This window comes from Ceratotherium simum, chromosome 15 (assembly GCF_057802395.1).
Source record: "Ceratotherium simum simum isolate JZ-2026a chromosome 15, ASM5780239v1, whole genome shotgun sequence".
In the NCBI taxonomy this organism is placed as follows: Eukaryota; Metazoa; Chordata; class Mammalia; order Perissodactyla; family Rhinocerotidae; genus Ceratotherium; species Ceratotherium simum.
Window position 1 is genome coordinate 31,737,837 of NC_141914.1, and position 27,797 is coordinate 31,765,633.

Sequence of the window (27,797 nt, forward strand, 5' to 3'; positions counted from 1 at the left end):
TGCTTCTTCGTCTGTAAATGAGGTAGACTTAGATCATCCTGAATGGCTTTTCTGGTTCTAAAAAAACCTTGAGATTCTAAGATTTGTCTTTATGTTTTATATATCTGGTGGTCTGCATTCTCCAGAGCTCATTCTTGAGTTGTCTTGAAGACAATGTTCGTTCCAGGTCTACTTCCCCGCGTGATACTCTGAGAAAGACCAAGGAGTTGTGACTCAGTGAAATTGACCAGAATCAAACTCCCCTTCATGAATGGAAATCCTTAGAAAGTCAAAGACATAATTTGCCTTCCTGGAAATGCTCACATTAAGCTTTCTTCACTCACACCTTCCGTGATATTCTACACTTAGACAGGGCTTCCTTAGAAGCCTAATGATAGAGGTCACGCATTTTTCTAGAACTGAAGAGAGTCTACACATCCTGTCATCCACTAAGCACCACCAAGCACAGTCAGTCCTCAGGCTGACATCTTCTTTCCACTCTCATTGCCACTGCCAACCTAAGCCTCTTATTATATGTGACAGCTCCCTGAGTGGCTTCCGTGACCACAGTACCACCCACTCAAATTCATGTTTCTCTATTTTTCCCCAATTTGGCTTGCTAAAATACTTGACTTAAAATCCTTTAATATTTCCCCATCGCCCACTGCACTGGTGCCTAATGCGTCTCCTGTCTGAAGTGGGTGGGGCAAGACAATCTTTTGTCATGTGGAAAGAAATGATCTTCATTTCTGTTTGTGTTTAGTATTGGTCTCATTTAAACATCTCAACTTTGCTTTACAGTATGCACATAATATTTGGAGTAATACATACATGTAGTTTATAAATAATAAATATACATATATGAAGGCTATAGGTTTAAAATTTTTTACAGATAAGGATGTGTAATCAAAAGAGTTTGGAGGTCATTATTAAAGGATCAAGTAAAACTTATTAGCTTTGCTTAAGGAACCTCAAGTGTTCTGTACCCATATTTCCATTCTGCTGTCATCTCCGTTCACTGCGTGTATCCTCTTAATTCTCCACACCCTGACCACACCTATCTGCTTGCCCAGTCCCTGAATATGCTCAGCATGAACGTCCCACTGGACTATTGCTTCTGCTGATGCTGCTCAAAGCAAAATCCCCCTGCCTGTTCAAAGCTAAGTCTAAAATGTTGCTTCATCTTTGACGCCTTTCTTAACTGCCTCTTGTCCCAAAACCCACCACCCCAGGTAAAATTAGCATCCTCGCTCTGTGATTCCATGGCATCTTGGTTGTTCCTCTATGACAGCGCTTTTCATGTTCACTGCTATAATGATCCGTTGTGTATGTGTCTCCCTGACGAGGCCGTGGGTGCCTTCAAGGCAGGAATTGCATCTTACTCATCTTTGTACCCAGCACCTAGTGCATGTCGGAAGTCAATAAATGGTGTTGGAGTGATTTTAAATTTTCATGAGCATCTTATAGAGAAGAATCTGGGAGGCAGGGGGCTAATGGTATGAAGAATAAAATTGGCTCAGTACAAAAATCCCATCCCTATCGGCATTTCGTGTCCTAGCTCAATTTCCCCGCCCTGCTTCTCTCCTGTCTTCCCCAGCTCAGATGCTTCAGTGAAGAGGATACTCTGGAAAAGCATGTCCTTTCTTTCCATTTAGCTTTGAGGCAGCGTGAAGGGTAAGGTTTGCCCGTCTCAAGGTCACTTGATTCCCGTTGAAGTGTGAGGCAACTCAGGGCTTTGGAGGCTTTGCAGTTTATGGAGGACGATGCTGTGCTTGTCAGACTGTGTTCAGTGTGGAGGGGCTGAGACTGAAAATGGAAAGAAATGCATGAAGGCCAGAGGCATTATATTAAAAGGCTGTAAAGAGCTTTCTTACAAATTAGAGCTCCTCAGAAAGTCACAAGTGACAATGGAAAATCCCAGAGATAACTTATCTCCTTTCTTTCAACATATGAACACTTCTCACCTACCCTGTGCCTGGCACTGTGTTAGGTGCTGGGACAGAGTGATGAATAATTCAAGATCTCTGCCCTTGAGGAGCTCGTAGTTCAGCAGCAGAGACAGGCACATAAGCAAGCAGCTGTAACAGCGTGGGGAGTCCTCTCCTAACCAGTGCAGAAGGGAGCTCTACAGAGGGAGTGATTAATTTTGCCTCAGGGTGTCAGGGAAGGCCCTGTGGAAGAATGCTAAGCTTAGAAGACCGAAGAGGAGTTTTAGGCAGAAGAGGAAGATGGAGGTTGTGCATTTCAGGCAGAGGGAACTGCATCAGCAAGGGTCTAGAGCAAGGGTTGGCAAACTATGTAAAGGGCCCGTGAGTAAACACTTCAGGCTTTGCAGGCTGTAGGATCTCTGTTGCAACTACTCATCTCTGTTGTTGTAGCATGAAAGTAGCCACGGGCAGTATATGAATGAATGGGCATGGATGTGTTCCAATAAAGCTTTATTTACAAAATTGGCAGTGACAGGGCTGTAGTTTGCCAACTCCTGGTCTAGAGGAAGGATCTTTAGAGAGCCTCTAATCTGATAGGTCCTAATCTTTTCAAGTATTAGGATTACTTTGCACTTGCTGTCTCCTGTGCCCGCCTGGAATGCTCTTCTTAATGCTCTTCTTTGGGATATCCCCAATGGCTTGCTCTTTCTCTTCATTCAAGTCTCCTGGATGTCATCTAACCACGCTGTCCACAATAGCACATGCATCCCTCGTACGCTCCATCTTTGTTCATTGCTTTGGTTTTCATCATAGCACTTACACTAAAACTCTATTACATATTAATTATCTGTTCACTTTCTGTCTTTCCTACTAGAATGTAAGCCTCATGTCTTATTCTCTGTTATAATCAGTGGCGTGCTGGAACCACTTATGCTTGTCTCTTCCCAGCTCCAACTCTGCTTTCAGTGATGTGAAGTGGTGGTTTTAGATTGGCCATGGTGGGAATCAGTCCCATGGAAATCAGATTTGGGGCTTTTTTTTTATTGTTTTGAGAGCTGGTGTACTAGCACACCTGTGCTGGAGGAATAACCTCCACAGGGCCCAGTACTCAATAAAGACTTGTTTTTTTGAATGAAATGTGCCGTTAGTATCTGTTGATTGAGAAAATAGATATGCAGTTACAGATACAGAGTCCTCTTGCAATTAGTAGCTCTTCACAGAGATTTCCACGGCCCTGAGGTAGGTAACAGCTGATGGCACCTGTCACCTTCATTTGATCGATGGAGAGACTGCGGCCTCAGAGAGCATGTGACTCTCTTTACCCCACAGAGCAGATTCTGCTAGGCCATGGTGACACATCTCGGGCCTTATGCATTCTGTTCCTCAAGGTGCTCCTTTCGGTGTGTCCACTGCAGTCTAGTGAGCGAATGAGGACCTACGTCTCTTTTTCTAAACAACTTGTATTTTTAATGAATTCCCCGTGCTCAATGTGGTTGTAATTTTTTCAGTATGTTCTAAAGCCCAGATAAGTTCTATCCTCTTTCAAGTGACTTACTGTATCCCATTTCTGATTTGTCTGGGGCTTTGATTTATGGTATGTAAATGTGCCCTAGTCTATACCCTTTAGCTGTGATTGGTTAGAAATGTGTCTGTTTGTGAACAATTTCCAACCTTAACGGTCTAATTTCAAAATCTGCAGCAGTATGAGGCCCCAGAAGCACTTGACAAGAATCACATTTAACAGTCTCTTCAATCTCAGTTGCTTTAAGTGGGCAACATTCAACCTTAATACTGAGGGCCCATTTGTAAACCCACAGAGACTAATTAAAAAATCCACATCGTCAAATTACTCCACAATCCATGTTTAACATTTCCAAAGAACTTTGCATTTTTAGGATGCCTGGTAAACAGTTGTTTCAATTCTCTGTCCTAAGCACAAACTAAGAAACAGAAAAATGAACTCATACTTAGCGGGCCATCTGGCTTATCCCAAAGCTTTCCAGGACCTCAGGGTTGGAGAGGACTTTGTATTGTCAAACAGAATGCCTTACCTTTTGGAGACATCCATGTCCTTCTCAGTTCTTCTGACCTTTTCTGCTTCTCCATGTTTGCTTCCAGCCAGTGATAGAAAACTCACTCTTTCCTTAGGCAGCCTGTTCTTTCTTTGGATACAATTTACTGAAAGTTCTTTTTTCTCTGCTTCTCTGGAACTTTCACTCATTGGCCCCAGTTCTATCTTTATGGAGCCACTCAGAACAAATTGGCTTCTTCGTACTTCTGTCTGAGAAAGTGGGGACAGCTCTTACATCCCGAGTCGTCCCTTCTCCTGCTGCATAGCGACCAGCCATTCATTCAGCCATTTTGTATGTGACAGTCCTTTGTACCCTCTTCATTTGGCTCTCTTTTCTCTGGACATGTTCCAGCTTTGCCAGTGTCCTTCTTCAAGTGACTGAACAGTGCTGGAGAGTGGCTAGGACCATAGCCTCTTAAGCTGGACCTGCATCTTCATTTACTAGTTCTGTCACCTTGGGTAAGTAAGGTAGCTTCTCTGAATCTCAATAATCCCATCTGAAAAATGAGAAAAAGTATGTTGCACATTCAGTTGTCGTAAGCACTAAATAAAACTGTAGTAAAAATCATCAGGGGAGTGTCTTGTACAAAGTAGATGGGTTCAAAATATGGCCATTTTTGTCATAAGTACTACTAATTCTCTGGATATGGCTTCCATAACAGAATTTGAATCACCGTTATATTTTTAATTTTAGATTGAAGTGTACACGGGGGAATATTTCGACATTTTCTTTAAGTTTGGGTGCAAATGTTGAATAGGCTGGCCCTAGGTAAACACAATCTAATTTTAGTATCAAATATATATATACATATGTATATACACAGTCATTGTTCCTTGGTAGCCACAGGGGATTGGTTCCAGGACACCCCCCATACCAAAATCCGAGGGTGCTCAAGTCTCTTGTATAAAATGGTGTAATATTTGCAATATAACCTACGCACATTCTCCCATATATTTTGAATCATCTCTAGATTACTTATAATACCTAATACAATGTAAATAGTTGTTATACTTTATTGTTTAGGGAATAATGACAAGAAAGAAAGTCTGTACATGTTCAATACAGACACAGCCATCATAGGTCTTTCGATCTGCGGTTGGTTGAACTCGCAGATGCAGAACCCAAGGATACAGACTGTAAACATATTTCTTGCACAGTTTCCTATAACCACTTTTCTTTATCACCCCTACACTCTAATAACTGATGCACAACTAGGTGCTTTTCCCCGCCCTTCTCCTCTCTTTTCTACCTTTTTGCCCCCCAACTCCCTAGCTTGCACGAGATATGGATTATGTCTTGGCTGTTTGGAATAGAAAGGATAATGTTCATTCAGTATATAGGAAAGGAGTTCTTGTGCTAACTCATCTGCTAGTTGGGCGCTCTTGGACAAGGCAGTTTCCCTGAGAGCCTCAATTTTTTGCTTTGTTTTTAAATCTTTGACATTGATGAAGGAAGATATTTGATGAAGGAATGTATTGGATTTCAAGGTCCTTTCCAATTCTAAAATTCATTTTATTTTCTGCATTCTAGTATTCATCCTGAGATGTGTGATCAGGCCCCCATAGTTCCAACTCTGTTTTGAGTTTCCATTGTGTACCTAGATAACTACTCCATGGCACTACACTTGAAGCTAGCAGGAATGTCTGGATAGCTCCATGAGGTCTCAGCTTTTCTAAGTGGCTTTGAATTCAAACCTTCTGTTGAAATTGCCTTGTCATCCTGAAGGGAAGCAATGCTGAACATGAGTTCTTATCCTTTGCCTTCTTTCTTACCCAGTCTCTTTGAGGATACAATTTCTTACTTTTGTGGCTACAATTAGTATTTTTAATAAACTTTTTATTTTGGAAAGGATTTAAATTTGTAGAGAACTTAAGATAGTATAAAGAGCTCCCATGTACACTGCACCCAGTTTCCCATATTAACATCTTACATTAGTTTGGTATATTTATGACTATCAATGAATCAGTATCAATACATTATGATTAACTGAGTCCATACTTTATTCAGATTTCCTCAGTTTTTACCTAATGTTCTTTTTCAGTTCTGGGATCCCATCCAGAATACCACATTACATTTAGTTGTCATGTCTCCTTAGACTCCTCTTGGCTGTGACATGTTCTCAGACTTTCCTTATTTTTGATAACCTTGACAGTTTTGAGAGGTATTGGTCAGCTATTTTGTAGAATGTTCTTCCGTTGGGATTTGTTTGATGTTTCTCTCAAGATTGGACTGGGATTATGGGTTTTTGGGAGGAAGATCACAGAGGTAAAGTGCCCTTCTCATCACATCATATCAAGGGTACATACTGTCAGCATGATCTATGACTGTTGATGTTGACTTTGATCACCGGGCTGAGGTAGTGTCTTGTTTGTCAGCTTTCTCTACTGTAAAATTACTCCCTACCCTTCCACCCTCATTTTACATTGTACTCTTAGGAAGGAAGCCACTATGCACAACCAATGGAAGTTTATTTCTTATTCACCTAACTGTCCATGGTAGGTATTTCTGATGGCTATTGTCTTTTCTCTGCCAGTTATTCAGGGGCCCAGAATTCTTCTATTTTGTTGACATCCCCTAGGGCTTTGTCATATAAATCCAGCCAGTGTTAAGGAAAAGAGAATGTGGAGGACAATGTTTGCTTTTAAAAGCCTCAGCCTGAAAATGGCACACATCACTTCCACTTACGTTCCATATGACACTCATTCATCTGCCAAACCTAACTGCAAGGGAGGCTAGGACATATGGTCTAGCTGGGTGCCCAGGAAAAAGAGGAAATGGATTTGGGAGAAAAGCTAGCAATATTTGCTACACCGCTTTAGAGTACAAAAGGTAACAAACCAAACCCATGCCCCTCACCATCTAATAATATAGCCATCAATTCATGAAAAAAGAAAAAAATAATGGAAAAACATAATCTTAGAATCAAGAAGAGTCATACAAGTTGAAAAAAATTAGCTTAATAAAAAACTTATTCCATTGACCCTATTTTTCTTATTTCACTGTTGACCTGTGAACATGTGTTGAGAACAGGCACTTACCTGCATGTCAGCATTTGAGAACCTCTGCCATATATTATGCTTATACCAGAGTCTGCCTCTGTTTTTTTGCCTCCATCCATTGTCTCTCTGGAATGCCCTTCCTCTGATTTCTTTGTCAAGGAAAATTCTACTCACTCTTCAAGTGATAGATGAGGTGCCTTCATCCAACCTTGAGACAGAATTAGTCCCTTGCTCTTTGGTGCCATCATGTTACTCTGCTATCCATCATTTAACAGCTATCCTACACTAGTGTTATATATAAATATATTTCATGTATTAAGCTAGGTGCTCCCTGAGGACAGCACAAGTTTTTATTAACCTCTTAGATCCCTAAGCATAGTCTGGCAAATAAGCAAGTTTGTTGAATGCACCCAGAATGCTAGATGTTCCAAAACGTGGTCTCATTTTTTTCACCTCTTTCTTTAATATACAACAAAATATATTCTCCCCCCTGCCCCAAGCCCCCCACCCCCCCATCATAAAGGTGATCCTCACTTATGATAGTGTGCCTTCATGGAGAAGGTGCTCTTGAGCTGAGCCTGGAAAGGTTGGTAGGGTTTGAGAGATAGTAATAAGGGTACAAGCCTGTCAGGCAGGCTATATTGCTTTCTATGACACATCTTACATCCAGAGCTTTTGTTCAATAGATGGTCAGGTGTCCTTTGAAACATCTATAGTGCCAGACATTCGCTTTCATAGATCATCACATAATTAAAAGTCAGACTCCAAACTTGTTCTGGGACTGCTCTTGGGCAGTGGGGGATGGTATAAAAGCCTGATGCTCATTATTCTGAACAGGAGTTACCAACCTGAATTCCCAGGGCGCCAACAGGGGGATAGCTTCACCATAGCAAAAGAAGTGTTTAATTATAGCTACAGAAAGAGAAGCATGAAAAAACAAACAATCATTTGCAGGCATTAATGACTCAGCTGCCATGCATCTCATTACCAACCAAAACATGACTTCTTAAAGTGACCTTAGCAAGCTTATTAGTAATAAAATATGAATATAAGACAATTGTCTCTTTCCTTCTATCCTTTTCTATCCTCTACTCTTAGCCTGCTGTTTACTTTAGTGACTTTACAACCTCAACTAATATTTTACTAAAACAGAAATCAGGAGACAGAGTCTGTTCACAGAATGCTGCCTTTATCTCACTTACACTGTTTCCTCGATTTTCATGGTTGAAAAATTAGACTTTAATTAGGATTTATATTCTTATGGGGTTTTTCAGTTCATACTGTCACATATATTTATTCGTTTGAAATTCTCAATGATTATAGTTAGTGTAGGCATTACGTTTCCCATTATACAGATATGAAAACTGAGCCTCAGAAGTTAAATGACCTGCTCAGGACCAGATGGCAATTGTGGTTCAAAACTGTGTCTTCAGATTGCACATCTAGAGCTGAATGTGCCACATCAGCACCTGCCTGTCAACCAGTTAGCCTCATGGCAGAGGCTCACATGTTGTTTTTATTTCTCCTGATTATAAAAGTGATCCTCACTTATAATAGCCAAGCCTTCACGGAGGAGGTGATCTTGAGCTGAGCCTGGAAAGGTTGGTAGAGTTCGGTAGATGGTAATAGGAGTACAGGATATTTTTTTGCAGTGAGGTTAGCCAGCTATGTGCTCCTCCAGCATGTCGCTAGTATGTCAGATTGGGTGGACCTGTGGAGGAAACACAGTGAAGATGAATCCAGTCCTTCATTTGTGCCACCACTTAGAGCAGAGGATTCTAAGCTCAAAGACATTTCAAGTCAAAGGTGCTCAAAGGCAGTAGAGACTAATAGAAGAAACCTAAAGATCACTTAGTTTAACTTCCAGATTTTATTGATAAGGAAATTAAGGCCTACGGATTAAATACATTGAATTTATTGAACTCACAAAGATAATACATAGTTATCAATCAGAATGCCTAATTTGCAGTTCAGTTCTTTTTTCCCTGTCCTTCTTCCTCATTACTAATTTTCTTGGCATATTTTCTGCTTCTTAGGACTGCTTGGCAGAAGACTTGTTTATATAGGCATTGCCTCATATTCCTGAATATGTGTGACCAAGTCATGCGTGCAAAAGGCTAACCCTAGACGTGTGTTATAGAGAGCAGGTCCATTCCCAAAGAGTTAAATGCATTGAATCCTTTACTAGAATTCTAATTTAGACCTAAACATCAATAAATGTGTTTAGTTTAACACACAATACCCAGCATATTGCCTGACAAAAAAAGAGATTCTGAGTAAATGTTGGTTGAATAAATGGATGAAGGAATGAAATTGACAGGCAGTTGAAATTCAGTGATTGTCCTTTTGAGGATAACATGTTGTTACTTCAGCAATCATGTGATTTCCATCTTTGCCTCAATTTTTATCACCAGAAGCAGCATTTTTCTTTTTCTAACCGTTTTTTATGAAATAATTAGAGCTATAAATGCACTACAATAATCTAATTTTTGCCCAACACTGAAGTAGAGGCCGAGATGGTAGTGATGCTGTAGAAAATGGATTGCTGCTGACAGCCAGTGCCACGAGAAAGCTTTAAATATTTATGTTAGCTGAGCTACAAAAATCCAAATGCAGTATACCAAGGTCGGTTTGATGGTATTAGTGTGTAGGGAGTTTTTAAAAGCTGAGGACCACTTCTAGTTTGAAATAGAGAAATATGCATGACTTGATATTTTTCTTTTTTACTGGAAAAATGAATTTTGTAGTACTGGGGCTCCTCTCTGGTGAAGTATTTACTGAAGGTGAAATCTGTTTCCACGTACTTGCCAAAGACATCTCATGACCATGAGGGTTTTGCTTTTTCCTGTGGTTCTCATCCAAGTCATTATTTCTGGTTGAACTTGAACAGAATTTCAAAATCCAGGAGTTTCTGATGGATAGTTGACATTCAGCAGAAATAAAAGTCTTCCAGGACCTGATTATGACTGCTGGAACCTTAGGAATTACAGCGCCAGTTTGGTCTAAACAGTGATTCTGGAATGGGTCCAAAAAATTGGTGGTGTCTTGTAATCAGACACTAGGTGCACTAGGGAGAGAAATAATTTTTAGCATGCCTATGTATTTCTCTAATCATAATTAACTTTTATTTATTTGTATTTGGTTTACTGCTGCAAGTATTATGGCTCTGCCTTTAAGGGGGGAAAAAAAAAGTAAAGATATGTTTCTGAAATGCCCCCTTTCCAAATACTTATTTCAATATTTAAGCCATTGGCATTTATGTGTTTACCTTAGAGAACGTTTTTGACAATTTGCAAGTGTGCATTTTTATAAACAAAATAAAAACTTGAATAATCATTTCGTTTTGTTTTGCAGAACCCCAGCTGAAAGGAATTGTGACAAGGTTATTCAGCCAGCAGGGATATTTCCTGCAGATGCACCCAGATGGTACCATTGATGGGACCAAGGACGAAAACAGTGACTACAGTAAGGAACATTAGCTTCTTGAACTCCAATTACAATCAAATGTATGGCCCAGTGTATCTTAGACTTAAAGCATGGCCAGGCTGCCTTTTGAACTATTTAACTACTAGTAAGCTGGTGTCTTTTCCTTTATCCTTCTTTCTATGATTCCCTATAGCAAAGAGACAGTAAAGGGGAGAGATTATGTACTAAGTGAGAAGGTAGGAAGCTTAGAGGGGTTCCAAATGGTCAATGGACAAGAATATCTTCCCATCCCATTGTTTGACGATGATAAGTATTCCTAGTAACAAGGCAGATCTTCTAGCACAAGATGGTATTTTAATCCTAGAACCAAATAGTAAGCATGTTACAATAATTCTCAGAACATCATTTTTGGCAGACAAGAACTACTTCTTATGGTAAACATTGAATATGTACATATGTATATTACATATTATTTTATTTTCATTGAGGACAAAATTATTGATTTTAGAAGAAAAGTGTATTAAAATAGTAGGATGATGTTTTAAGTATATATGCTAACAGGATAATAAAGACGGGTAGACCTAAAATTTTGTTTATAATTTTTTGAAATAAAATGCCAAATATTAAAAGATTGTTAATAATATCCCTGGAAATAGTTTTTAACTAATTTAATTATAGAATTGACAAGTTTAGCAACTAAAAAATATCATCAAGGTATGATAGAGAGAATATTTGCATTTCAGAAAAATGTTGAACACAAGCCTCAGAGCCAAGAATGATCACTCTTATCATATCTTTCAGTTTCTGCATAATAATATACAGATACCTGGGGGAATATTTGTGCTATTCTAAAATTATGCAGGGTGCCCTATTGTTTCCTAAAGTTTGTCTTGATTCAGTTCTAGATCTTTAGAGTTGAGCACATAGTATGTGCTCATTAAATAAACATCCAATTGAATTGTCTTCTGATGGATGTGATTTTGTGGTCAGACTGACAATCTACCAAACTGCGGAAGGTAATCTAAGAAGCCTAATATTTTATAGTGAAATACCTTTTAAATAAAAAATAAAGATTTGAGGAAAGATCTACAATCCCTGAAGTGTGAAAATGCTCTTGTCTACCCTTTCTAAATTATTCTTTGTTCACTTAATATTACACATTGCAAAATATGAATTATGATAAAGAAAAGATCTTATTATAAAGAATTTCATCCCAGTTTTTTTGCAAAGTAGTTGATTAGCTTATTGTGGTTTGCATTGCTGGTTTGTGTTTGTGCGAATGCATTTTTTAAATGATTCACGTTTTCAACTGGGTACAGAAGAGTAAGGATGCTTTTCTCTCCATGTAGGATTTTCATCTCTTGCATCTGTACCTGAATGTAGATTTACTGAAGCTACAAGTGTAGATGGAAAGAATCAGGGAGATTGCTTAGCTGTGCTGTCTCAGGGGTATCCCTTGATCTCAGTTTCTTTTTCTATAAAATGAGGTGGCTGGAGATGATAATACTAATATCCTCCATCAGCATCATTCACCCAACTTAAAAAAAAAGATTGAAAAATAATAAGTTGATGAAGATAGATTCTATCCCCAAGTAAGCTAAATAGTCATACTCGGTTCCACACAATGCAACTGTAACCCAGACAGCTACCCTGCAGATGTGTGACATTTATGATGGGGCAGTGGTGAAAGTGTGGGGTCAACTAACACAAATCCTTCCTTCACTGTTTCTGGCAAAATAATTGAAAGTGCTTTCTCTGCTGATGCTAAGTCAATGGCTGGTGTAAATCCACACCCACATATACATATGTACATTTATACACAAATATGTGTATATGTATAGTAAAAAAAATATATTTAGGCATAATGGCATTATGCATAACACACACACACACTGAGGGTGATACATTATTCAAATACTTTCAGAAACTTTTAATTCATAAATTTAAAATATTTTTCATTAAGATAAACTACTGCACACACTTTTTGATATATTGGTGTTAAAAGTAGTTTAGATATATAAAATAATAAGACTAAGATAACTTCATCTGGATACCCACCCCCTGGCTTAAAATTTAGTTAAAAATATCAGTACGTTTGAATTCCCTGTGTGCTCTCTCTGATGGAGTCCTGCTTTCTTTCAGTACCAGACATAGCAACTATCTTGAATTTGGCATTTTTTAATTTCCATGCAGTTTTAAAAATACAATTTTTCATATATGTATACTTAAGTCATTCATAGTAGTTTTTTGCATATATATATATATTTTTTTTTTTTTTGGTGAGGAAGATTAGCCCTGAGCTAACATCCATTGCCAATCCTCCTTTTTTTGCCGAGGAAGATTGGCCCTGGGCTAACATCTATGCCCATCCTCCTCTACTTTAAATGTGGGACACCTGCCACAGCATGGCTGGATAAGCAGTGCATAGGTCTGCGCCCAGGATCCGAACCTGCGAACCCCAGACCACTGAAGCAGAGCATGCAAATTTAACCACTATGCCACCAGGCCGGCACCTGTTTTGCATATTTTTAAACTTTTTATAAGTGAGAACGTTACTGTATATAACTCGTATGTACTTTTCCTCCCCAATATTATGATTGTGAGATGCATATATGGTGATATATGTGCTCTATATCATTCATTTTCATTTTTGTAAAGTATCCCATTGCATGAATCTACCCAAGTACATTTATCCACTGTCTTTTTGGTGGATAATTATCATTTCTATTTTAAGGCAATTACAAACAGTGCTCTAGAATATTTCTTAGAGACATTAAAGAGACCTTCCCGGACCATCCTTTATAAAACTGCACATCTCACCTTGGCCCTCTCTGTTCTGATACTCCACTATTTTTCTATTCAGAGCTCCTATGACCACCTGACATATGTATTGTTACTGTTTGTTTATTTTTGATCTTCTTCCCAGGAGAATGTAAGTTCCATGAGTAAAGAGATTTTGTTTTGATTTTTGATGTGTCTTTAGAACCTAGAATGGTCTCTAAATACATAGTAAGCACTCAAGAAAAGTAGACTGAATGAATGAATGTCTCCTTGTGCACATGTGCAAAAGTTTCTCTAGGCCACTGGCTAAATACTCTGGCTTCCCAAATATTTTTTACCTTTTTATTTTGAAATAATTTTAGACTTCAGAAAAATTACAAAGTAATATAGGAAATTTCTGTATACTCTTCACCCAGCTTCCCCTAATGAATGGTAACATTTTATGTAACAACAGTACTATTAGCAAAACCCAGAAATTAACACTGGTACGATACTATTAACTGAGCTATGGACTTTATTCAGATTTTACCAGTTTTTTCCACTAATGTACTTTCTTCTGTTGCCCCACCCCCATATATTTTAGTTGAAAATTTTCCTATGAAAAGAAACAATTTTTATTTATACTTTTTTCGATTAGAGATTAGGGGTAAAAACATCAGGGAAGGGTTTAAATTCCACTCGTGTTTTTAGTAGAAAATTATAAGCCTCTAAGATGTTAAAATGCCTTTTCTTTGTCTACTTTGTGTGGGCAGGAGTAAAAGCATTTGATTGTTTGAAAAAAAATCTTGTTACTATGAGCATCTGTCAGAAATGTGTTGTTTGGTTCACTAAACATCATTAGATCTGACCAACCTTACCATAGTAGCTTGGATAGAATTGATAAAGACACCTGTTCTTTTGTTCATGAAGAAAAGACTAATTGCCTGTAATTGAGTACAAAAACAAATGGGTTTGTCAGCAGCAATAGATAAGAATCTCCGCAAATATAATGATAACAAAAGATGCAAAACTGTCTTGGAACTGACACAAAAAAAGACAATTGCGGGTTTGGAGAGTATTAATAGGAATATTTTACATAAAATTAGAAAGGTAATTATTCTGCTCCACTAGTTACCATAGGAGAAGATGCATTTGAAGAGGTCAAACACGCTGGGGTGAAAACAATTAAGATGTTATAACCAAATTCATTGTTCTCTTTTCTTCTGAACAACAACAACAAAAAAATTAAGAGCCATTTGACTGTGGAACGAGCTGCCTAATAAATCAGTACAATGGTGAAGCTGGAGATATCTAAGCAGATGCTGTACTGGTGCTCGAAGGGGGTTTTACAAGAAAACCCCTTTGGTGTGGAAGGGGGAAGAAGGTGGTGGTGGTTGGAGTAGTCGCAGAACTCAGTGACTTTTAAGGTCTCTTTCATTTCTGAGGTTCTTTTAAAAATTGTTTTGAATAGCTAAGATGAGTGTATGGTACAAAATTGTAAAGGCACAAAAGGGTATACAGTTGAGAAAGAGCGAAACAGTCCCTGACAGCCAGGAGTTGGCTTGGCACTCCCAGCCGGCCTTGCTGTGCTTCCGTTGAATAGAAACAATTTCACAGAACACCAAATTAGATGAGGCCACTGTGACCATGATGGATCAGGACAAAAACAAGACCGCTCTGTAATCACGTCTGAACATAGACAAAAACAAGGAGGTTGCCCAAGCTACAGAGTGGTCAAATGTTTCTCTGTCCCTATCATTTGTCTATCATTTATCATAATGGCTTATGTGAGTGGCTGCTGCTTGTTGACCAAACACAGCTTTAACTATGCTCTGGTCTTCTCGCCTTGTAGGTAAGAATTATTAAGATCCCAATCGTAGAATTATACCTACTTCCTTAGAGCATCCAATCCAGAGTAAATCTACATTTCTTTGAGCCCTCCCTAAAATCGTTTAACACAAGCCCAAGTCCTATAAGTCCTTTCTTACACCTTCTTACTAAGACACCCAGTTCTGCCATAGTGTGTAGTTTTCCTTCTTGCTTGAGTCATTAAACCCAACTTTGACAACCAGGGGTGTGTTTCTTTGCCTGGAAGCCGTTGACATAATCCAAGCAATTTTCTGTCCCTCCTCTCTCTGTCACCTGGCCACATTGCTTGGTATTCTTCTTAATATAGACTATGCATTTATCACCATGTACAATACTGTGTATCTATATCTATACCATCTATATCATTTATGTTTATATTTGTATCTTGTTGAGAACCTTTTTGTTTTTACTTAAAATGTTATACTTGCAAGGTTTTTTCCACGTTAGTGCTTACTTAAATGGGATAATTTAGTTAACCTAATTTCCAATTGATGGAAATTTCAGTTCTTTCCAGTATTTGCTACCATAAACAAAGCTATAAAGAATATCCTTTCACATAAGTCATTTTGCATACATGCAAGTGTATTTATAGGTTGGATACTTAGAAGTGGAATTGCTGAGTCAAGGGTAAGCATTTTTTACAATTTGAAATATATCTATTTGTTCTCCGTCACAAAAATTTACACTGAGAGTGTCTGTTTCCTTATCTTCTAGTCAACACAATGTATTATCAAACTTTCGGTTCTCTGTTATCTAAAAACATAAACTTTAATTTTTCTTGTTATGAGTTAGGTTGAACACTTGTTCATATATTTTAAGAGCCATCTGTACTTCTTTTTCTATGAAAGATTTGTCTATATATGTTTTTATGAAATGTCTGTTTTTTAAATTTGTAGGAAATCTGTTTATATTTTAAAAATCAGCTCTTTGTTGTATGAGTTACAAACACTTTTACTCATTTTGTTGTCTGTGAATTTTTTTTTGCCATGCTTTTGTTTTATTTTATTTTAAGTATGCTTTTATGCCCTCAATTTTTCTTTCCTATTTAGAAAAGCTTTACTCGCTCCAGGATTATAAGAAAAAGAAAACTCTCATGTTTTTTATTTATTTATTTTTTTATTTTTTGGTGAGGAAGATTGGCCCTGAGCCAACATCATTGCCAATCTTCCTCTTTTTGCTTAAGGAAGATTGTCACCGAGCTAATATCTGTGCCAGTCTTCCTCTATTTTGTATGGGGGATGCTGCCACAGCATGGCTCGATGAGTGGTGTGTAGGTCCACGCCCGGGATCTGAACCCGTGAACCCCAGGCTGCTGAAGCGGAGTGCATGAACTTAACCACTATGCTGCAAGGCCAGCCCCTCCCATGTTTTGTTTTAATGAAGTATTGTTTCATTTTTATACTTAATATTTAATCAATCTGGAATTTATTTCTTGAGATCTTTTGATTCTATACTTCTAATATTTTGTGTTCTTAACCACTGATTACAAATACAAATACAGTTTCTTCAGATTTTATGAGGGTATTAAATTCTTCAAGAGTTTGGCATAAAGAAACAAATTTCAAAATGGTCTGTATCTGAGTTTCAGAAATCCAATTGGAAATTTAAAAATTTAGTCATCCAGTTATGTTTTCTATACAATACCAAACATATGATGTTTTGATACCACCAGCCACAAGTATATAGACACAGCCAAAGCCAACAGAAGCTCTATATTGCTAAACTATGAACAGAAACATGATCCAAATGGTTAGTTGAGGAAAATTATCAAGAACATAAGGGGCCTTTCTGGACAAGGAGTTCATCTCTTTTACCTGTTGAAGCATACACATTATAGTATTCATGGGAGAGCAAGGGCTATGCCATATCCAATTATAGGGATATTATTTCCTTCCAGGGTCATCTGTAGTTTAAGAATATGTCATCAATTTATATGTGTGAAATCACACCTACAAGTTGGATGAAAAGAAAAAGAAATGCATGTGTTATCCTGCTGATTTTCCTTAGGCAAGGTTATTTACATAATCTTGAGCAACGCTTTGGTACAGGTAATGCTGTAACTCTTATAGTGGCATGTCTTACCAAGAGCAAAATTAATATTCGGCCTTAGCTTACAAATGCTTCACTTGATTTTTTTTTAATAGTGGAAAAATGTTACCTTTTGATTTAATAGCTAGAAGAAAAGTAATAGACACTTGCTAGAAATTTATGTTTTTGTTGACTGTGTCTTAATTTTAAAGACTGTGCCTCCAAATAATATTTGTGGAAAGATTGAAAAGGAACCAATCATTTCCTTGAATAGTTTACCCATTCCCATAAAATCATAAGGGAATAACTCCTCAAACGTTTTTTAACCTCGGCCTCTTACCTTCTTATGGGTCTTATATTTCTTTTTGATTCTTAGACTTCTCGCCTCATGTGTCCCTCTGGTCAGCAAAGCAAAACACGAGCCGTTTGAAATTACCCTTCTTCCTAATTGCTCTATGACTATCTATGGGCATATTAATAGGGAGTATATATGGTGGTTAAGAATCTTATGGGAGCTACTTAACCAAGTGTGTTCCTAGAAAGAGCTGAGGACTGAGATTGTCTTTAGTCTCTTCTTGGCTCTGTGAGGTGACCAGTGCCTTGGCCTTGGGCAAGTCACATCAACTTCCTCAGATTTATACAATCTCTGTACAAAATGAGAGGAACAGAGAATCTCTAAGATTTTGATAGCCTCTCCTTTAATTCTCATATAGAAGTGAATGTATGCTCAGAAACACTGATTGACAGCTTCCATTTTCGTTAATACCATTCGTTCTGAAAGGTATGTTTCCAGCAGGAAATCTTCAGTTTACAAATTCCTATGAAATATTCTCAAGGTGTGTATAAACATCTGGAGAGTCACACATGTAAATGATAGAGTCAGAATTTGAATCCAGGCTATCTGACTTGAGACCTCTTTGAGTTAGTTATTTAATCTCTTCATATCACAATCCCCTCATTTGTTAAGTGGGAATAATAATAGTACCTAGATTATAGGGTTGTTGCGTAAATTAAATGGGTTGATTCATGAAAAGCGCTTAAAATAGTGCCTAAAACACAGTTAAATGCCATCAGTTGTTGTTATTCTCATCAGGAGGGGTGAGAGTCCTGGTTTGCAAGGAGCCATAGACAGTGGCCATTTTAACAGAAGTAGAATTCTTAGTGGTGGTGATTATTGTTACATGAAAGAATTTAATGGTGTTGAAGCTGGTGGGTATTGAAGAGTACTCTAAGTCAGTGGTTCATAAAGTGTGCAGTCCCCAGACCACCAGCATCAGTATCCTCTGGGAACTTGTTAGAAATACACATTCTTGAGCCTTACCCTAGATGTGCTAAATCAGAAACTCTGCGCTGGGGCTTAGCAATCTGTTTTGACAAGCCGTCCAGATGGTTCTGATGCCCTGCAGGAGGTATCACTAGTAGCTCTCCTCTGCACCCAGGATTTGGAGTGTTAATATTTGCTAATGAAGGCAATCTCTGTTCTTGGGACTGTCATACCTAGTTCTAGGGGTACCTGATTCCTAATTTAATAGGGAAAGCGTAGGTCTGCAGGCATACTGATGAAAAGCATAGTGAAATTCAGACTTTCTAGTATCTCAAATATGTGTGGAATCTGTTGCATTTTGATTTATTTTCTGGAGAGAGTGCTCAATTCTAGACAGATATGCAGTCAAACATAGGTTTAGGGAATTACAAAAAATATCTAATGATATAAGTGAGCTTATACCATATAATTTTACGTCTTAGAGCTTTTACACATGCTAATTCCTTTAGCTTGGAATGACTTGACCAATCTTATCCACCTGGTAAGCCACTCTTACCCTTCAGAATACTTCTCACCTCGTATCTCCTTTGTCTGTGTGAGGCCTTCTCCAGCTGTCCCCCTAACTGCCACCCCCACACAAAACCCCACATTAATCACTTGCTTCACTCTACTGTGTTTGAACCTCGTGTGTACATTTACAGCTGCACAAAGCACATTATACTGCGATTCTTGATCTGCATTTGTGTTTCCCCTATTAGAGTGTAACATCCTTATTTGCCCTTCTGCCTAGCACAGCAGTGGACATTTTCCAAGATCCCAAACTGGAGGGCTACGCAGATATGTTTCATTTACCTGGCACACTTCAGGGGAAAAAATGAGTGTATTCAAGCAATGGGTGTACCTACTTTCTCCCATATTTTCTCCTATCTGTGTAGGCCGTGAAGACTTTTGAGTTTGGGATACCTGCGGCTCTCATTCAATGTTTGTGAAATCAAAATAACTGGATACAACTTCAAAGGAAGAGTATAAACCACTTAAATATCACCAATTGCAAGGCAAAGTAGCTTGGACTGTGAGTCATATAAACTGGTTTTCAGGCCAGGTCTGGTCCCTAATTAGCTGTGTGATCTTGTTTAAGTCACATAAGCCTTCTGTTCCTTGATTTTCCACTTTGTAAAGTGAGGTGTTTGGAAAAGATCATCTCCAATATCCCAGACAGATCTGAAACTTTGAAAGCCTATAAATTGGCAACGATTTTGGTTTTTACCTTTGAAAAACTTGAAACTTTCCCTTTTAAACACATTACAAAAAAGGGCAAAATTATAAAAGCAGATAATACAATAATTTTGCATTGAATTTGGAAGAGTAGTAAATTCAATCTACCTTCAATATATGTACAGAATTTGACCACTTCTCAATACCCCTATTGCCACTATCTAGTCCAGGCTACTAGTATCTTTGGACTTTTGCAATAACTTCCTAACCAATCGGGTTACTTAAGGCTTTCCCCCTTCAGTCTATTATCCACACAGCAACCAGAGTGACCCAGTTAAAACATAGGTCAGATAAACTCACTTCTCTGCTCAATCTCTTTCATCATATGCTGTTAAGGGTAAAAGCCAAATTTCATCCTATGACCAATAAGGTTTTATGTAATCCCTTCCATTACCTCCTAACTATTCTGTCTCCTCTTTCTTTTGCCTTGTCTTGCTGTTCTTCTAACACACCAACCATGTCCATCTTCAATGCGTTGGTACATGCTATCCTGTCTTCCTAGAATGTTCTTCCTCTGAATATCTCAATAGCCTACTCCTTCATCTTCTTCATTTCCTTACTCAAAATTGAGGCCTTTTCTCATGGAGGCTTGCTTTTTCCTCTGCATACACTGTGTATCTCTTAAGATATTTATGCAGTTTCATCTGTAGCTATTTATTATGTATGTGATCTATTTACTTCCTTTAGGTTATATGTTCCTTAAGGGCTTTGACTGTGTCTGATTTATCTCTGTGTTGGCCTGTAATAAGATTTTAATAATGGATAGAGATAGGTTAACTCATGACTACCATTTAAATTGAAAGGCTTAATTCAAATATAAGTTCCAGAGAGGCAGGGGGCTTTGTCTGCATTTTGCATGTTGTATCTCCAGTACCTAGAATAGTGCCTGACACATACTAGGTTTTCAATATTTGTTGGAATAAATGAGTGAAAGTGAATTCACAGACCAACACCATCAAAACTGAAAAGGATTTGGTAGAACAACACCCAGCTTGAAGGATTAGTGCAAATTGGATCATGTTTGCATTTTGTTTTGAGAATGACAGACAATTTGAGAGACTTCAAAGGATGGATAAGGAAGTCATTTTCCATTATGAAAGTAGGAAGAAAATTGAGAATGCTTAGTCTGGAAAAGTGAACTCTATAGCAATAATAGTAAAAGAAGACACTCTTGCACAGTTTTAAATATATCTTCAAAACGTTATGTGAATATATATTCATGGTGATAATTATAGAGGCATCATTTTCTGAAAGTGTGTAAATGGTACGTTAACCCGTAAGAGATGGAGCCATTGCTTTTATTATTCAACTAAGACCAACAGCTAAATTTAAACTTATGTAGCAGGAGAAAGAAAATATACACTCAAGTACTTTAAGAGTCAGAAAAAAAAGAGGGGTGGAGGGTCCTGAAGTAGTGGAAAAGGGTATTAGAGTTGTGATGAGTTAGAGATTATTAAAATCCCCCTGAAATTACCTGATTCTGAGGCTCTGAGATGTGAGTTGATTTGCTCAAGGTAGAGTAAGGAAAATTCATTTCTGTTATATCCATGTCCTGTGTTCCTTCCTTTATATAAGTTATTGCTTGAGAGGTTATGCAGATTTGCCTGCATCCTCACACTTAAAGCAGATCGTAATTAACGGCTGTGGGATTTGTTATATGTGGCTGGTTAGAGTAGGCATTCCGTCTGTAGCCACCAACTAAATAGATAAAGCATAACTTTTCTCTCATGTGGCCTGGTGTTTTCCAGGACATACTACCATGAAGTAGAAAGGAAGAACCATATATTTTCACTGAGGGATTTTGAAAATAAAATGGTCTTCTATGCGCCAAGCATTATTTCTTAACCTATGAGTTTGGGGCACATTAGATAACAATAGCCAATGTTTACTGAGTGCTTTCTAAGGGTCTAGTACAGATATGAAAATTTTATAAATTTTATTCATTTAAGTATCATAACAATCCTATAAAGCAGGTACTGTAATCATTCCTACTTTGAAGATGGGTAAACGAGGCATAGGAAGTTTAAATAATTCGCCCATGGTCACACAGGCATTAAATGATAGACCCAGGATTTGAACTCAGTGAGTTTAGTTCAGAGATAATGCCTTTGCCCACTCTACACTGAATCCTCCCATTTCCCTTTCCTGGTTAATATTTCCTAGTGCATAATAAACATCAAGTTAAATCATACTACTGCATTCTTCTGACAACACTTTTAAAAACTGTTAACAAGGGAATAGGATTTACTTATAAAATATTATGGTGGTTTACTATGGACAGGCTCAACATCGAACTTGAGAGGATTTTGCTTATATATTTGATGCATTTAAACTGCAACTTAAGACTTTTTTTGGAAATAGTAAACCATTATACAATAATTTTGAAGATCTTAAATAAGTGCTTGCCTATTTCATATATCTGACGGGAAATTTGAGGTGTGTAGGATGTGTGTGCTTGTGTGTGTACATGTATTTCCATATATTATTCAGTAGCCTAGATAGAGTGGTACTGAGCAGGCATCCAGCTGTTGCACTAGCACATCTGCTGTCCCTGACACTGAGACAGAATGCGGAACACATGCCATGTCAAAATATGCCTGCACAGCATTGCTAAGCCCCCTCCATAGTATTATAATTGAATGTTAAAAAATATCCTAAAGAAAGCTTCTCCTCGTTTCCTCTTACTTAGGTATTGGCAGAAACATCATTTTTATTGTTCCTTTAGCTTGTACCAGGGATCAGTCCTGATACTTGGGGAAGCAGTGTGGTGTGTGAATAGCCCACAGGATTTTAAAGACAGACAGTGATGGATATTAATATGCATTTCTCCACTTACCAGCTGTATAAACTTGGGCAATTTGCTTAGCACGTTGAAACCGTAGTTCCTCATCGGCAAAATGGAAATTATATGAAGAGAATTAAAGTATATAATCAAATTTACCCTCATGGAAGGAAGTGCTTTGGAAACTCTAAAGAGGAGAAATCTATGCTACCTGAAGGATGATCAAGAATAATTTCAGGGAAAATGTAGGACTTGAGCAGAGCTTTGAAGAATTGTGTAACAAGACTTTTTAGAAACTCATCTGTAGTTTCAACACTCTTCTAGGCCCTAGACCCAGGCTTCTCATCTTTCGGGGAATTTGATATGTCTAATTTAGCAGGATTAAATCCCACTACACTTGGAATTTCCCTCTGAGGGGGTTAGAATGAATACAGTTACACATAGTCTATACTCATTCCTTTGATTCTCTTGATAATCTGAGCAGGAAAAGTCCTACCAAGATGCAAAGGAAAACAATCCACCTCCCACCTATGTCTAAGTTCTCTGGAAAAATGGCTACAAAATTTTTGCACATTAGAATCACCTGAGTAACTTTTAAAAACCTGATGCCCAAGTCTTACTCCAAATCATTAAAATCAGAATCTCTGAGGATGGAATCCAGGGATCAGTATTCTTTTAAAATAACACAGATGATTCCAAAGTGCAGTCAAGAGTAAGAACAGTGATTCTAGAACATTGCTTCTCACATTTTAGCGTGCATCAGAATCACCTGGAGGGCTTGTTAACCTACTGATTTTGGAGGCTTACTCCTAGAGTTTTCTGTTTAGGTCTGAAGTGGGTGCTGGGGAGTTTGTATTTGTAACAAGTTCAGAAGACCATGCTTTGAGAACCACTGCTCTAGAATAGTGCTTCTCAAACTTTAAGTGCATAGTAATAATCTGAGAATCTTGCCCAACTGCAAATTTTGATTCAGTAGATGGGACCTGAGATTCTGCCTTTCCAATTAGCTGCAGGAGATGCCTATGCTGCCCACCCCAAGCTTTGGTCTGCTGACTGCACTGGATTTGGTAAACATCAGTGTCACATGGGAACATGCTAGAACCACCCCAGGACTATTGAATATGAAATTGCTTTTTAACAATAGTGCATGTTGGAATCATCTGAAGAGTTTAAAAAAATATTGATGCCTAAGTTCAATCCTGAAGATTTTTATTTAATTGGTATGGGTGTGGCCAGGGCATCAGAATTAAAAAAAAAAAAAAAACCAACACCCCAGCCTGAAATTTATGTAATGTCATAAATCAATGTTACCTCAATAAAACAAAAAACCTCCCCAGGAGGTTGTAATATGCAGCCAAAACCTTTGAGACAGAGTCATGCAATAAGACTTGTTTTAAAGTACAGTGCAAATCATTGCTCTTCTTTTATGGAATGTTCTGTGATATTTTACTGTAGAAGGAGGCCCTCAAGATGGAGATGACAAATAAATGGCCCAAGTGCCCCTCCTGTGTCTGTGGCGGACATCACTAAATTCTCACAACAGACAGCTACCATAAAATGATTGGAGTTTCATATATGTCTGCCATATTCATGCTTCATATTCATTAACACCAGTATATTGAAAGCCAACTGTGTTCTAGTTACCCAGTTAACAAAAGTTACAAAGGTGACTCATACATTTCCTGCCTTCTCGATGCTCCGAGAGCAGTAGAGAAAGTTGAACATTTATGTAAAACAAAACTTGATAATGCAAATTAACACTGGTATGGCCACATGATTAGAAAAATCACCAGATTTCAGATATGAGAGAGATCCCCAAAAGCCATGGTGCTCAGTGAAAGTGGATTTTACCCTGAATTTTGAAGACTAGGAACAAAATATGTAAGCTAAGATTAGGAGAATTGCATTTCAGATGAGGAGGCACAAAATCACCTAGTGGAGACAGCTCCTGCCATGTTGGGGAAAAATGAGCTGATTAGTTTGGATGAAGCAAAGAGATTATGTGGAAATGTCACAGGACCGTATTTTAGAGTGCTTTAACTGACACATAGGGGAGTTTAAACTTTATATTTTAGGACATGGAGAACCAGTGAAAGTTATTGAGCAATTGCAATTGAGTGATAGGTGAAATGTGGTGCTTTGAAAATTTGCAGCAGGGCATTAGAGTAGAGATGGGCTGAAGGAGAGATTTTAAGGTAGAGAATAGTAATGACAAAATCATCACCTTATTTTTCAAATTCTTTTTTTCTCCTCCATTTCTAAAAAAAAACCTTATCACATTTATTTCCGTAGATCCACTTAATATTTTTGGAATGAGGCAGATTATATATATTTTTTAATTATGAGCAGTAAATATAACATTTGAGTATCAATGTCAACATAACTTGAGTGGAATTATGAATGTTTCCTTTGTGACTTTTTCACTGACTTTCCACTATTTAATTATAATTGCTCATCAGTATTGTGTGCATAAATTTTCAAAAGTGCTTTCTTGTTTTGGTAATTAATGATAATGAAGTACAAAGCTTTGGTTGAGCATATCTAAACTACCTGAAGCAAGTCTGCTTGTGTTGTCTGTGTGTAATTTACTAAAGGTTTTGTTCTTCCTGGCTGGGACATTTCTGCTTGGCTGAAAAATTCCTTTTAAGGCTTCCAAATTTATTTATTATAGTTCCATTTTTTTCCTCACCTTCTTTACAACTTCTTGGATTGTGGTTACTAGAATTTCTCTTCTATTTCTTAAAAGCAACAATATTCTCTAGCCTTACAGCCTCCAGAACCTAGGTCTACAGCCAAGCTCTTCCTTGGCTGATTTAATGACCCTGGGAAAACCTTATGTCTTTGAGCTTCAGTGCCCTCATCTATGTAGAGATGGATGCAGAGTACACACGTGTAGTTATTTTTTTATTTCAGACTTTCACCACCATGATGGCAGGTATGTCTGTCATTTACACCGCTGTATTACAAGTGGCTAGCACAATATCTGGAATATGTGTGATGAATTAATGAATAAACCTAATAGACCATAGTGTCCATTTTGGCAACATAGTGATTGATGGAAGATAGGAATCTAAAAGCTTCAAAACATGCAGAGATTTCTTGGAGGATGTTTTTGCCTGTTGATCTTATGGACTGACACCTGTGCTGTTCACTGAATTCTTCAAATGCACTGTGAGACAAGTCTTCTGTGTAAGACAAATTAGCTATGGAGGATGAGTGATGACAGGCATTTGCTTTTATTATCGATAGTGATAGGCTTCATTTTTCATCTTAAGGAGAAAAAAAAGAATCACTTTGAATTAACTTTTTAATTATGCAAGTTTTTGAACATCTCTGAAGTAACACAGGAAAGGTTATATGATAATATCAGGATTAAAAGCCAATGGCAGGATTTCTACCAGAGCTAAGGTAAACATTTTACTAGCTTTGTCAAAGAAAGGGGTCATCATGTTGCTCATTTTGAAAATTCACAATGTTTGTTATCGGCCAATGCTTAGAAGAAAAATTTTAAATCTCTGAGCCCGAAACAACCAATCAGTTCCATGAGCCAGTAAATTCAGTGGGGAAAATAAGTCTGACAGTTGGATTATTTGACCAGTTGTTCATAAAATAGGGCATCAGGCTGAAAGCACTGAATCAACATTGCCTACACTATGTTGATTTTTACATTCTTTTTATTGTTTTATTTTAAATACAAATTGTTGTTTTTCCTTACTGGATCTTCAATATATAAGATGAAATACATTGCTTGGTTTTCTTCCATGACATTTTAAGAAATTTAAGTTAAAATATGAGATAATGATGACCAGTATGTTCCCCACCACTGCCCCTATTATGAAAGCTCTAGATTTGGAAGTTTAGCAAAAACATCACCACCACCACTAATAATGATACCTTGTATTTTACTTTTATAATTTAAGAAAATTGTGTTTTTTTAAAAAATTGTTTTCTTAATTGATCTTCTTAGCGAGTCAAAGAGGCATTCAAAGAACACACTAAGGGTCAGGGAGGTTACATTACTTCGAGTCACCAAGGTCACAAAGTTGTTAAATGTTGAACTAGGGCTCATGACCAAGACCTGTGTCCTCTGGGCTAAAGTTCAGTCGTCATCCGAGTCTTGTTTCCTTGACTTAAAAGCTAAAAAGTGGGGACAATCATGTCTTTCCCTTAGTCTCTGTAAGAAATGCTGTTTTAGAGAGTTAAATTTAATGGTCACAATTGTTTAGGCTTCTACTGTGCAATGTACTCTGGATGAAAACAAACATATTTCATACTCTTGAAGAATTCGTAGTTTGCAGGGAGACCCAGGCAGACATATAAATATGAAAAGCAAGGTGATAAGTACTATGTATGAAATGCTGTGGAATTAGGATGAGGGAACAATTAATTTCCCTGAGTGAATACTTCATTGTACCATAATTTAAATAAACACTTTTGATTGGAGGATTTAAGAGCTCAGACCATCTCCTGGTTTGTTGACTATTCCATAAGAGCATTTTCCTATTGAAAATGGGCAAGGGGAAGAATTGACCTCTATAAGTGATAAATAAATGCCAGAAATAAATATTAATTTCATGACTAATGGAAAACCAATTGAGTGACCTGCAAATATTATCATACTATTACAATTACAAATGTTATTGCACTAGACTATAGGATTATAGGGGAAAATAACCTGTTATCAACTTAATTTTAGGTTAAGATTTTGTAGGATATGATATTATTCACACTCTAACAAAATATCTTTGTTGAGAACATTTTGAAGTGTGAGAAATAATACTGAATTTTCAAGGCAATCTGATATTGAAAGGGTATAAATTATAAACCCAAATATCTCCATTCTCTCTCAGTATCTTTCACTATAAATTTACTTGGGTTTTTCATGGGTCATAAAATGCATTTTTTTCATTGCTCATTCTGCTAATTTAACCCAGAATTTCAAAATACAGTTGTACTTTTTTATACCTGTTTATTATTACAAACAGTGACGAGTCTGTCCTTAGAAGTTACTTGGGAAAGTATTGGATTTATCTGTTGTAAAGAAGAATTTGTAATGATCTTCTTTCTCCCTCCTTCCCTCCTTTCCTCTCTCTCTTCCTCTTCCTCTTCTCTTTCTTCTTTGCATCTTCATTGGTTGTCACATTAAGTGCTTTCTGATGTGTTTTGGATTGATTGTCACCAATTTGTCACTGGAATAACTTGTGTGGATAATAGGTAGAAATTAAGTTGAATCAGAACATAGCACTTTTACAAAGTACTTTTTTTCTGGTCCAGTATATTACAAGATGTTTAATATCTTGCTTGTACCAAATTCCCCAAATTCTTCCCTTCCTCTTTATTCCCTCCAAAACTTGCCTCACCCTACATACACACACACACACACACACACACACACATATAAGCCCAATGCATCCT

The 27,797-nt window shown here is 37.5% G+C and overlaps 1 protein-coding gene across 2 annotated transcripts in view; it reads left to right on the forward strand.

Annotated features, from left to right (window-relative positions):
- FGF12 (fibroblast growth factor 12) overlaps nucleotides 1-27,797 on the forward strand; it is a 516,156-nt gene that overhangs the window by 310,316 nt on the left and 178,043 nt on the right. For both annotated transcript variants that reach the window (XM_004424570.3, XM_004424568.3), the window contains exon 2: nucleotides 10,333-10,443. In XM_004424570.3, coding sequence (XP_004424627.1) covers nucleotides 10,333-10,443 — 111 coding nt within the window. The remainder of the gene's footprint in view (nucleotides 1-10,332; nucleotides 10,444-27,797) is intronic.